This window comes from Vulpes vulpes, chromosome 9, assembly GCF_048418805.1.
Source record: "Vulpes vulpes isolate BD-2025 chromosome 9, VulVul3, whole genome shotgun sequence".
Lineage (NCBI taxonomy): Eukaryota > Metazoa > Chordata > Mammalia > Carnivora > Canidae > Vulpes > Vulpes vulpes.
Window position 1 is genome coordinate 104,027,037 of NC_132788.1, and position 10,312 is coordinate 104,037,348.

Here is a 10,312-nt window from a genome sequence, read left to right on the forward strand (position 1 = left end):
TTGAGCTTGGCAGGACCTGGCAGCAGGAGGTGGGAAGGGGCTGTGAGCCCTGACCTTGGGTGGGGGGAGCCCGGCTGTTCTGGTGGATGAGGCCTCTGCGTGGAGTGGAAACCAAAGCGGGCCTGGGGGCTAGTGGGGTGGGTGGTATTTGTAGTGAGGTGCCCGCCCTCCCCACCACCCCGATCACCACAGGTTGGCCAGAGAGGAGCCCTTAATCCCTGGCAGGCCTTGGGCGCCGGCTGTTAAACACCCCAGTCCACCGCCCCCGCTCCCTGCCTCCTGGGGTGGCCACTCAGCCAAGGACAGGGCCGCCTGCCCACCTGCCAGGCCTGGGTGCTGCCTGGCTGGCGCCGCTGCTGCCGGGGTGCACTCCACGGCCAGTCCAGCATGCTGGGTGCCACGCTCCTGCTGCTGGCCCTGCTCCCCAGGATCGCCTCCGTGCCCAGCGGGCCGCCTGGTACGTATGGGCCGGGGACGCGGCGCATCACACTGCCGGCCCGTGTCGGCCTTCTTGGCTGCACTGCCCGTCTACCCTGCCTGCGGGGACGGGTGGGTGGGAGGTGGGCTCTGCCTCCAGCCCGTTTCCAGCTCCTGGGGGGAACCCCGACTTCTTGGGAGTCCCCAGCAGTTACCCTGAGGCCCGGGACGTGGGAGAGCAGTGTATGAATGCTTCTAGGAAACGTGTGTGGGGACCATCCTACATGTTTGAGAACACTGACGAGGATCCCAGCTGAGTGTGTGTGTGTCCGTGTCCTGCCCTCAGTCTGGGAGTGAGGAGCCTGGACAAACGGAGAAACCAAGACCCCGGTGGCTGGCTGGGCTGCCACTGTGCCACGGTGGCTGGCTGGGCAAAGGGGCAGCACCTGCCTTGTCCCCTTCCCTATTAGTTACAGTACCCTTGGAAAGGAAGGGGGGCAGCTGGCCCTACTGCCCCCACAGAGCAGCCCTCGCCCAGCCTGACCGCTGCCCCCCCATCAGGCACCCCTCATCTCTTCCCCACCAGGGATGCCCAGGTCTGCTGTGGGTGGGGAAATCTAGGTCTGGGAAGGGGGAGTCCTCCCGGGAGGCAGCGCGGTCGTGCTCCCAGCCTCGGCTGCTGGGCACGCAGTGAACCGGGCGCGGAGCCTGCACGGCCGGATCCCCGACCATCCCCGACCGCAGCAGCACCCCTTTTGCAAAGTCGGCGGGGAGGCTGGTTCGGGCCCGGAGGGGCCAGGGGGCACCGGGCCTCCTTGGTGTCACCCTGTCCCCCCGCCAGCGCCTCCGTTCCCGGCGGCGCCCGGGCCCTGGCTGCGCCGACCCCTCTTCAGCCTGGAGCTGTCGGACGCGGAGGACGCCTTCCCGCGCCGCGCGGGGCCGCTCGAGGTCCCGGCCGACAGCCGCGTGTTCGTGCAGGTGTGGCCGCGGGGCGCCCCGGGGGGCCGGCCGGTGGGGGCGCCGTCGCTGACCACGGCCCCGCCCCCCAGGCGGCCCTGGCCCGTCCCTCCCCGCGCTGGGGCCTGGTCCTGCACCGCTGCTCCGTGACGCCGTCCTCCCGCCCGGCCCCGGGGCCCGCCCTGGCGCTGCTGCGCGGGGGCTGCCCCGCCGACTCCTCGGTCGTCCTCCCGCCGCCGCCGCCGCCGCCGCCGCGCCCGGGCGCCGGCCGCCCCGTGCGCTTCAGCTTCCGCCTGCGCCCGGTCTTCAACGCCTCGGTGCAGTTCCTGCACTGCCAGCTGAGCCGCTGCCGCCGCCTCCGGGGAGCCCGCCGGACGCCCGCGCCTCCCACGCTGCCGCCGCCTTCGCTGGTGCGCGGGCCAGTCCGGGGCTGGGCTCCTCCGGCCTCTGCAGGAGCCGCCCCTTGCAGCCTGGGGACCGAGGGGCCCCTCGGAGCTGGGGAGAGTCCCTGGCTGGGCTGGTGGCTGGGCTCAGGGACGGGGTGGGGGCGCGGGGCTCTGCCCAGGGTCCCCCGGGGCACCTTCTGGGACGCCTCGGGCGGAGCTGCGGTCCCTCCAGGGCTGGGGGGCTGGGGCAGGGCGCCTGCGGGGCCAGATCTCGGCCTGCCGTTCTCAGACCACCGGCGCGGCCTTGGGCTGAGTCCTCACAGGCGGGGAGGGGGCTGGGCCACAGGCCGGGGGGGGGGGGGGGGGGGGACTCTCCAGGCGCTCGCCGGTGCGACTCCCGGTTGCAGCAGAGCTGGACACTTGGAGCCCTCGGGGGCCCCAGAACAGGTCCCCGAACCCTGGGGCCTGACAGTCCCGGCCCTTGCCTCCTCCCCCCCTCCCCGCAGTGTCAGCCTCAGGACGAGGCGTGCGCGGGCGGCGGCAGCGGCGGCGGCAGCGGCGAGAGCCTGGGAGCCGCCGGCCCCCACCTGCACACGCTGACGCAGCCCATCGTGGTCACCGTGCCGCGGCCGCCCCCGCGTGAGCGCGCAGTCCTCCCCCGCAGGGGGCGCGGGCGGGGGGGGGCAGGGCGCCTGGGGGCCCCGGGGCCGGGCCCAGCCTCCGCGTCGGACTTCCCACAGGGCCACCCAAGGGCGTCCCCGGCCGAGCCGTGCGCCCCGAGCCTCCCGCCCAGGCCCCGGCGGCCCTGGAGCCCGCGCCCGTGGTGGCGCTGGTGTTGGCCGCCTTCGTGCTGGGCGCTGCGCTGGCCGCCGGGCTCGGCCTCGTCTGTGCGCGTTCAGGTACCAACCTCGGGCCCGCCGGGGCTTCCGCCCGGTCCCCGGCCCGTTCCCGCGCGTCCGGGACCCCGGGTCGCCGCGACCCAGCCGGCGGGGCCTGGCCACGCGTAGAGCTGCCGGCGCCACGCCCGCGGCGGCCCCCAGGGGGCGCCCTTGGCCCGGCCCGAGCGCGGCACCCCGACGGCTCCGCAGCCCGCCTGCCTCTCCTTTCCAGCGCCCCCAGCCCCAGGCCCGGCCCCGAGGGACTCGCCCAGCGGCCCCCAGCCCAGGAGGCCCCAGTGAGCAGGTAAATGGTGGCGGGGCGGGGGGGTAGGACAGCTGGAAGAGGGACCTGATGACAATGACTTCATCCGCTTTCCCTGTGCCAGGGCGTTTCACGCCTATTCATTAATTTGATCCTCGTAACAGCTCTCAGGTAGACATTATTATAATCCCCACATTAGAAATGAGAAACACGAGGCACCCTCTGAAGTAACTTGGCAAAAGTCACAACATTCAAAAAAAAAAAAAAAAAAACAGTCCCAACATTCGGTGGAGCTGGAATTCAAACTCGGGCACCGGGTCCCCCGCGGCCAACCTCGGGCTCTGTGCCACAGAGGGGTCCGCAGGCGTCGGACAGACACGGGCCCAGGAGAATTCGCCGCTCAGCCCTAGCGCCCCCCCTCACTCCCGCAGACTGCTGGCGGCCAGGGATGGGCCGCGAACGGGGCGGCCTGCGTGGGGTCCTCTCCTCCGCTCAGCCCGGGGAGCCCCTCCCCAGGGATGGAGACGCCAGCCACGGCCTCGAACCAGGCCCACCAGGACCGGACCGGCCGCGGCCGACCTCGGACCTGCTCCCTGAGCCCTCCCGCCCCGCCCCTCCTCGCACCCTCCCAACCCGGGCTCCAAATAAACATCTGGTCTGACCCGCTGAGTTCTGAAGTCTGCGTGTGTGCTTGGCGCGGGTGTAGGGGGCAGGAAGCAGATGGGGGCCAGGGGAGACCCAAGGGAGCTGTTCCCAAACAGACAGGGGCACCCAACCCCACCTGCTTGCGTCTGAACAAGCTCCGCTTCATCCCCCCCCCCCCCCCCCCGCACCTGCCCACCTGCCTCCTGCGGTCCACCCCTGCCGCCTGGACCCTGGCCTCGCGAGGGCCTTGCCCAGTTCTGCTAGGCTAGAGCTCTCCAAACGTCTCCTGTCCGAGTTCCTACCTTCCCTCGAGCGGGACCACTAGCTCCATTTTACAAATGGGGAAAATGAGGCTCGGCTCGGCCAGATCACATGCCCTAGGTCCTACGGGCGGCTCAACCCCGACAGCCCAGGCTCCGGCCAGGATCCACCCCTTTTGGAGAAGCAACGCACACAGTAGGAGTTTCGCAAGACTCAGGCCCGGAACGGAGGGAGGGCAGGGGGTCTAAGGTCTCGGCTCCAGGTCACGAATGAGAGGGAGATAATATGCAGGCGGGGGCGTCTCATTCGCCGCCACCGCAGTTCGCAGGCCAGCCTCTCGGTCGGCGTCCGCTACACCGCCCCCTGCAGCCATAAACGCGGAGCCACGCCCCATCTGTTTCCGCCTCCGCGCGGCGCTTTCTGACCCCAGCGGCCTCCGTAGCGCCGCCCGCCAGGGAAACGGGCCCGGGACGCCGACACCGCCCTCGCCGGCATGAAGCCTCCGCAGCGGCGGCGAACGGCCCCGGCGCGCTACCTGGGCGAGGTGACGGGCCCCGCGGCCTGGAGCGCCCGCGAGAAGCGTCAGCTGCTACGACTACTGCAGGCGCGGCAGGGCCAGCCGGAGCCGGACGCCGCTGAGCTGGCCCAAGAGCTTCCGGGCCGCAGCGAGACCGAGGTGAGGGGTCCTGGGAAGGGAACGCGGCTGGAAGCGGGGCTAGGAGGGGGCGGGGCGTGGCGGCCGAGCTAGGGGCGGGGTGTGGGCGGGGCGAACGCGAGGCTCGGGCGGGGCGAGCTGGGAGGGAGACGGGGTGGGCGGGGCGTGCCTGCAGCTGAGGGGCGGGGCGGCCGACCTAGGGGCGGGGTGTGGGCGGGGCGAATTGGGAGGGAGGCTGGGGTGGGCGGGGCGTGCCTGCCGCTGAGGGGCGGGGCGAACTGGGAGGGAGACGGGGTGGGCGGGGCGTGCCTGCAGCTGAGGGGCGGGGCGGCCGACCTAGGGGCGGGGTGTTGGCGGGGCGAATTGGGAGGGAGGCTGGGGTGGGCGGGGCGTGCCTGCGGCTGAGGGGCGGGGCGGCCGACCTAGGGGCGGGGTGTGGGCGGGGCGAATTGGGAGGGAGGCTGGGGTGGGCGGGGCGTGCCTGCGGCTGAGGGGCGGGGCGGCCGAGCTAGGGACGGGGGTGTGGGCGGGGCGAACGCGAGGCTGGGGCGGGGCGGCCGAGCTGGGGGCGGGGCGAACTTGGGAGAGAGGCTGGGGTGGGCGGGGCGTGCTTGCGGCTGAGGGGCGGGGCGAACGCGAGGCTGGGGGCGGGGCGAGCTTGGGAGAGGCTGGAGGTGGGCGGAGCGTACCTGCGGCTGAGGGGCGGGGAGGGGTGTGGGCGGGGCTAACTGGGAGGGAGGCTGGGTGTGGGCGGGGCGGGAGGCCGAGGGGCGGGGCGGGGCGAGGCGAGGCGAGGTGGAGGCCACGCGCGGAGGAGAGGCTGAGGAGTCGGGCTCCGGAATTAGATGGAGCAGAGGCCCAGGACAGGGCGGGAAGGGCAGCAGGAGCCCGCGGGAGTGAGGCTGAATTGAGAGCCAGGAAACAGGGCCGAGAGGGTGAAGTGGGGAGGTGAACAGGGTAGTGCTTAGCAGGGCTGGGCCCTGGCTGCGCCGAGGAACCAGAACCGCCGTGGGCCTCACATCTTTATCAGGTGGCTGGTCACACGTGTGGCCTGGCCCGGAGCCCCGGGGCAGAGACACCGAGACCTGTACCCCTGGGTAGCGGGAGGCTAGGGAGCTGGTGGTGGGTCCCCCTCCCCAACCCTGGGCGTGTAGAAGGCCCATTTGGCCTCCTTCTCTCTTCCCCAGGTCCGGGACTTCCTGCGGCAGCTTAAGGGCCGCGCGGTCCGGGAGGCCCTCCAGAGGCTGCATCCGGGTCCGAGGCGCCGAGAAACACAGACCCCGGCCCCCATCGAGGTGAGGCAGGACAAGGGCCCACAAGGCCAGCCCCGGGGCATGTGTGGGTGTTGGGGGTGGGGATGACCTGGTCAGGGGATCCCCAGGAGGAGCAGGCCTTGGAGACCCCTGACCGTGTGCCTTCTGGTCGCCCCACCCAGGTATGGATGGATCTGGCTGAGAAGATAACAGGCCCGCTGGAGGAAGCCCTGACTGTGGCCTTCTCACAGGTACAGCCATCTGACAGGCAAGATGGGGTGTTCCCTACAGGTCTGAATAAGGGGGACTTGGCTCCTGGGCCCTTCCTCTTGCCAGCTCTGTGACTCTGGCCTGTCCCTGGACACCCTAAGCCTCAGTGACACGCGTTTCTGAGGCAGCTCCTGTATGTTCCCCCTCGCAGGGAGGGTTTGGTGACCAGGTGGGGCTGGAGGGCTCAGCCTTGCACAGGGCAGGGGAGTGGTCGATGGGAGGACTTCCACCCTTCCCTCTGTGATGTCTCCTCCTGCCAGGTACTCACCATCGCAGCCACAGAGCCCGTGAGCCTCCTGCACTCCAAGCCTCCCAAGCCCACGCAGGCTCGTGGAAAGCTACTGTTGCTTGATGCCCCTGGAGGGCAGAAGGAAGCAAGCCCTGAAACTCCTGGCCCCGCCCCTAAGCCCGATGGCCCGGCCCCCGAGGCATCTTCTGAATTCCTGGCTGACCCTTCCTCGGCTGAGGGAGACTTCTCCGTGGACTTTGAGAAGATCTACAAGTACCTGTCATCCGTCTCCCGCAGGTGTCATGGCCCTGAACTCTCTGCCGCTGGTGAGGATCACGGGCAGGGATGGTAGGAGTCCCCTGTTACAAACCCCGCCTTTCCCTCACCCCTACCCCTCTGTGTGCATCTCCAGAGGCTGCTGTGGTCCTGGACCTGCTTATGGCACTTCCCGAGGAGCTGCAGCGCCTGCCCTGCGATGCCCTGGTTAAACACATGTCGGACATGTACGTCCACCTGACAGCCCCCCAGCCTGACCCAGCCAGTGAGGGCCTGGGGCCGGCAGCTGAGGATGCTGGGACAAGCTCTAGCCGGCAGGAGGCGTCAGGCCAGGCCCTGCCCCAGGCCTCTGAGAACGCTGGGTCTGCTGAACCAAGGTCTCCTTGGCAAGCAGCAGGGGTCTGTCCCCTGAACCCATTCTTGGTGCCCCTGGAATTTCTGGGCCAGGCAGCTACCCCTGCAAGGTGAAGGCCCGGCAGGCAGACGACACAGCAGACATCTGTGAGCCCCCTGGCCCTCGGGCCTGCCTGGGCTGGCACTGGGTTGTCATGAGGATCCAGTCATGGTGGAAGGTCCCTGACATGGTGGGTAGCAGGGGGTGGCCTTTAAGATGACCGACACAGCAGGAGTCTCTGAGACAGCAGACAGGTGTACAGGGGCTTGGCTGCAGAGCTGAGGTGGGGGCAGCTGGGCAGCTTGGTTAAAGTCACGGTTAAATACTGTCCCTTCCCACATCCTGTATTCTCTGTCCTGTAACTGTGAGTAAAGTTCTTGTCAACCCATCTTGCTCCCTTCTTTCTGAGTGACAGATGGTAGTAGAGGTGCAAAGTGCCAAGAGGAGAAGTCAGAGTGCCAGAGTTCAGGGTGCTGGGGGCTGAATCGGGATGTTGGGGCACATAGAGTGGAAGGCTGCTGCCATCAGGTCTGCTTCAATGTCACCTGGAATGACCTCGGTCCAGCCAGGAGGGGGACCCTGGGTGATTTGTGTGGAGGACCAGAGGCCTGAGCCCAACCAGTGTGGGTGCAAGGGTTTCGGAGCAGGTGACCTCACATGGCACACAGAGAGGCCAGCAGAGGGAGGGGAGCCAGGCCGCCGGTAGGAGTCAAGGGTTGGGGTGGGCTGCCTCCTGTGGCAGGAGGCTGGAAGAAGCAAGTGCCCCCAGGTGGCCTTAGTGATGCAGGGCTGGGGGACAGCATGGGGGGAAGAGCTGGACTGGAGCAGCCTCAGGAGCAGGGAGGGGGGAGCCGAGTTGGTAGAGGAAGGGTTGAGGCTGCTGCCAAGTGCCCCAAATGCCCAGGAGTGCTGCTGGGTCTCCCTGCAAGGGCCCCCCCTTCCTCCGCGGGCCTGAGCCTGTAGATTCAGGGCCAGCCTGGGCCGGGGATCGGCAGGAGGCTCCGCAGGGCACCGCGGCGCCGCCCTCCCACCCTGCCCAGCCTCACTAGTCCTCTGGGAGCTGGTAAATTTTGTTCGCAGAGCCCGTGCACTCAACAGCCTTCCTTTTATAGAAGCGCTGGCTTCTCCCCGCCCGCTGCACACGGCTCCCCGGGGGCGCACGCATCTCCCCAATCCGCGGCGTGGAGCGCAGCCAGCCCACTCGGTGCTGCCAGCCCCCCGGCTTCCCGAGCGCGCGTGCTGCTGGTGGGCAGGAGGAAGCGGGCTCGGGAAGGTCGGGGGCGCGCGTCGGGCCGGCGCCAGGGCATCGTGCCACCTCCTGGCGACACCCAGGCCTATCCCGCCCCCCCCCCCCCCCCCCCGGGTCCCCGGTCTCCCCGGGGCAGGGGGAGGAGGAGGGTGTCGCTGAAGGCGGCCTGGCCGTTGGGCCGCGCGGACAGCCGTGGAGAGCACGTGAGAACGCAGAGCTGGGTTCAAATCCCAGCCAGGCTGGAATCGTGCCGCTCCGTGCAGTCCGGGCTAAGTCACGCAGGCTGCCTGGCCACAGCCCCTGGACCTTATCCCCTGGCGGGCACAATAGCCACGCCGACAGGGCTCGGCCTGGTCTTGAAGAGGCGCTGACTCGCGCGCTTGGCATGTAGTAAGCGCTCAATAATAGCTTTTATTGACACCGTCGGCTCAGAGGCAGGGAGGCAGGAGGCGGCACGGGGAAGGCCTCGGCGGCGGCGACAGGAGAAGGCATCAGGGGGACGAGGCGGGAGGACCAGGGGGGGGCAGAGGCGGGGACTGGGGGAGGGGCGCCGACCTGGGCTGGGGCGGCACAGAACCTGCCCGCACTCTCCTCCCAGCGAGGGCGCCGCGCGTCCTGGACACGACGGCCGCTGGTGCTGTCCCGTCTCCCCAGTCTCCCCAGTCTCCCCAGTCTCCGGGGCAGGCCGTGCAGGGCATGTTGGTAGGCGGCGTCCACCCCGCGGGCGCAGGAGAGCCTGCCCCGCCCGCCGGAGCAGCTCAACACTTAAGGGGGGGGCGGGGGCGGAGGCGTGAGGGTGGCCAGACCACAGGGGGGGGAGGGGGGCCACGGGGGTCCCCCGCATCCGGGGACGGACATGACACTCATGCTCGGCGGCGGCAGGACAAGAGCAAAGCCACCTATACGTATGCCGGGGGCTGCGGGGTGGGGGTCCTCTTCCCAGTTACGGAGCGAGGACGGGGCGGGATGAAGGCACGAAGTGGGGGCTCGGGCCAGGCCGGGAGGAAAGATGGGAGAGGGAGGAGGGGGAGGAGCCGGACCTCTGCCGCCCTCCCCCTCGGGCTAGGCTGCGGGGCGGGGTGCCCGTCGGGTGGGCCCTCGGAGGGAGGCCCGGGCAGGCTCAGACCAGCGCGTAGTCGAACTGCCCGCGCTCGAGCGCCTCCTTGTGGTCGGTCCAGGACGAGGCGGGCATGCGGCTGTAGGGGTCGAGCAGGATGCGCACGCAGCGCACCATCAGCAGCACCAGCACCACGAGCAGGCACAGCACGAAGGCGAACACCGTGCGCTGCTCCGCGTCCAGGCCCGCGCCCACCGGCGGCCCCGTCGACGGCGGCAGCGGCTCCGGGGACAGCGTCCACGCCGCGCTCATGGCTCACATCGCCGCGCGCCCTGCGGAGGAAGGGCCCGCCCGGGGCGCGGGGATGAGGCCGCGCCTTCCCGCCCCTGCGCCCCGCTCCCGCCCCCGCCCCCTGACCTTCCCGGATCCAGCCCCCGCCCGCGCCTCCGTCCCCCGGCTACGCCCAAGCCCGGCCCGCGGGCACGCCGCCGCAGGCACGCGGGGACCCAACTCCGGCCGTGCGCGCAGGTGGGGGCGCGGAGAGTGGGGAGAGGGAGCCCGGCCCGGCCGGCCCGCGCACAACAGGTGCGAACGCGCAGCCCGGGCGGCGCAGCGGGGCGAAGCCCGGTCCCCCATCCCCGCTCCCTTTGTCTCGGCGCCCCGGGGACCCCTCCCCCACCGCCCCCGCCCCGCCGCGCCCCTCACCCTGGCCTCGACCGGGACGGGCACCGAGCGCCCGGTGGCTGCGCTCTCCTCCGGGACCCGCGCCGGCTCCGCTCTCGGCGTCTCCCCGGCGGCAACGGCGGCGGCGGCGGCGGCGGCGGCCCGGGCTCAGCCCACCCCACCCGCCCCTGGAGCGCCGGAGACCGAGGCAGGCGAGCCGCGCGCTAGCCGGGCCGCCGCGGCTGTTCCCATGGCGACGGGGGCGGGGCCGCCGCGGGGGGCGGAGGCTGCGCAGGGAGCGGTGCGCGGGCCCGCGACCCCGCCCCGGCCTCGGGAGGACCGAGCTGCCGCCGCGGGTCGCCTGGGAGACCCGGGCCGCCGGGAGGCCGCGGGGAGCCTGGGCGCCCGGGACCGCGCCCACTCCGCCCCCGCAGGCGCCCCTGGCGGCGCGGCCCGGCCC

The 10,312-nt window shown here is 71.1% G+C and overlaps 3 protein-coding genes across 6 annotated transcripts; 2 read left to right on the forward strand and 1 right to left on the reverse strand.

Annotated features, from left to right (window-relative positions):
* The first annotated feature begins 110 nt into the window (after positions 1–110).
* TGFBR3L (transforming growth factor beta receptor 3 like) lies at positions 111–4,251 on the forward strand. Of its 4 annotated transcripts, XM_072721567.1 has the most exons (7): positions 111–457; positions 1,259–1,395; positions 1,467–1,777; positions 2,251–2,399; positions 2,501–2,659; positions 2,871–2,942; positions 3,332–3,467. In XM_072721567.1, exons 1-6 carry the CDS (start codon positions 388–390, stop codon positions 2,936–2,938), a joined length of 894 nt encoding a protein of 297 aa, XP_072577668.1. In that variant the 5' UTR covers positions 111–387; the 3' UTR covers positions 2,939–2,942; positions 3,332–3,467. The 4 variants fall into 4 exon arrangements, with proteins under 4 accessions (XP_072577668.1, XP_072577667.1, XP_072577665.1 ...); XM_072721566.1 differs by lacking the exons at positions 2,251–2,399; positions 3,332–3,467 and adding an exon at positions 4,128–4,251 and having other exon boundaries at positions 1,467–1,784; XM_072721564.1 differs by having other exon boundaries at positions 1,467–1,784; positions 2,267–2,399; positions 2,501–2,942; positions 3,332–3,569.
* Positions 4,252–4,299: 48 nt separating this feature from the next.
* SNAPC2 (small nuclear RNA activating complex polypeptide 2) lies at positions 4,300–7,271 on the forward strand. Its single transcript, XM_025985693.2, has 5 exons — positions 4,300–4,482; positions 5,649–5,756; positions 5,897–5,965; positions 6,245–6,539; positions 6,626–7,271. Exons 1-5 carry the CDS (start codon positions 4,300–4,302, stop codon positions 6,955–6,957), a joined length of 987 nt encoding a protein of 328 aa, XP_025841478.2. The 3' UTR covers positions 6,958–7,271.
* Positions 7,272–8,523: 1,252 nt separating this feature from the next.
* On the reverse strand, positions 8,524–10,104 carry CTXN1 (cortexin 1). Its single transcript, XM_072721568.1, has 2 exons — positions 9,895–10,104; positions 8,524–9,521 (listed from the first exon to the last, which is right to left on the reverse strand). Exon 2 carries the CDS (start codon positions 9,499–9,501, stop codon positions 9,253–9,255), a length of 249 nt encoding a protein of 82 aa, XP_072577669.1. The 5' UTR covers positions 9,502–9,521; positions 9,895–10,104; the 3' UTR covers positions 8,524–9,252.
* Between the last annotated feature and the right edge of the window lie 208 nt (positions 10,105–10,312).

Bases quoted from the DNA above. Each gene is read 5' to 3' on its own strand.
- TGFBR3L (XM_072721564.1), top strand. From the start codon at position 388: ATGCTGGGTGCCACGCTCCTGCTGCTGGCCCTGCTCCCCAGGATCGCC. The intron at 458-1,258 runs GTACGTATGGGC...TCCCCCCGCCAG, and splicing joins CGTGCCCAGCGGGCCGCCTG to CGCCTCCGTTCCCGGCGGCG. The intron at 1,396-1,466 runs GTGTGGCCGCGG...CCCGCCCCCCAG, and splicing joins ACAGCCGCGTGTTCGTGCAG to GCGGCCCTGGCCCGTCCCTC.
- SNAPC2 (XM_025985693.2), top strand. From the start codon at position 4,300: ATGAAGCCTCCGCAGCGGCGGCGAACGGCCCCGGCGCGCTACCTGGGC. The intron at 4,483-5,648 runs GTGAGGGGTCCT...TCTCTTCCCCAG, and splicing joins CGGGCCGCAGCGAGACCGAG to GTCCGGGACTTCCTGCGGCA. The intron at 6,540-6,625 runs GTGAGGATCACG...GTGCATCTCCAG, and splicing joins CCCTGAACTCTCTGCCGCTG to AGGCTGCTGTGGTCCTGGAC.
- CTXN1 (XM_072721568.1), bottom strand. From the start codon at position 9,501: ATGAGCGCGGCGTGGACGCTGTCCCCGGAGCCGCTGCCGCCGTCGACG.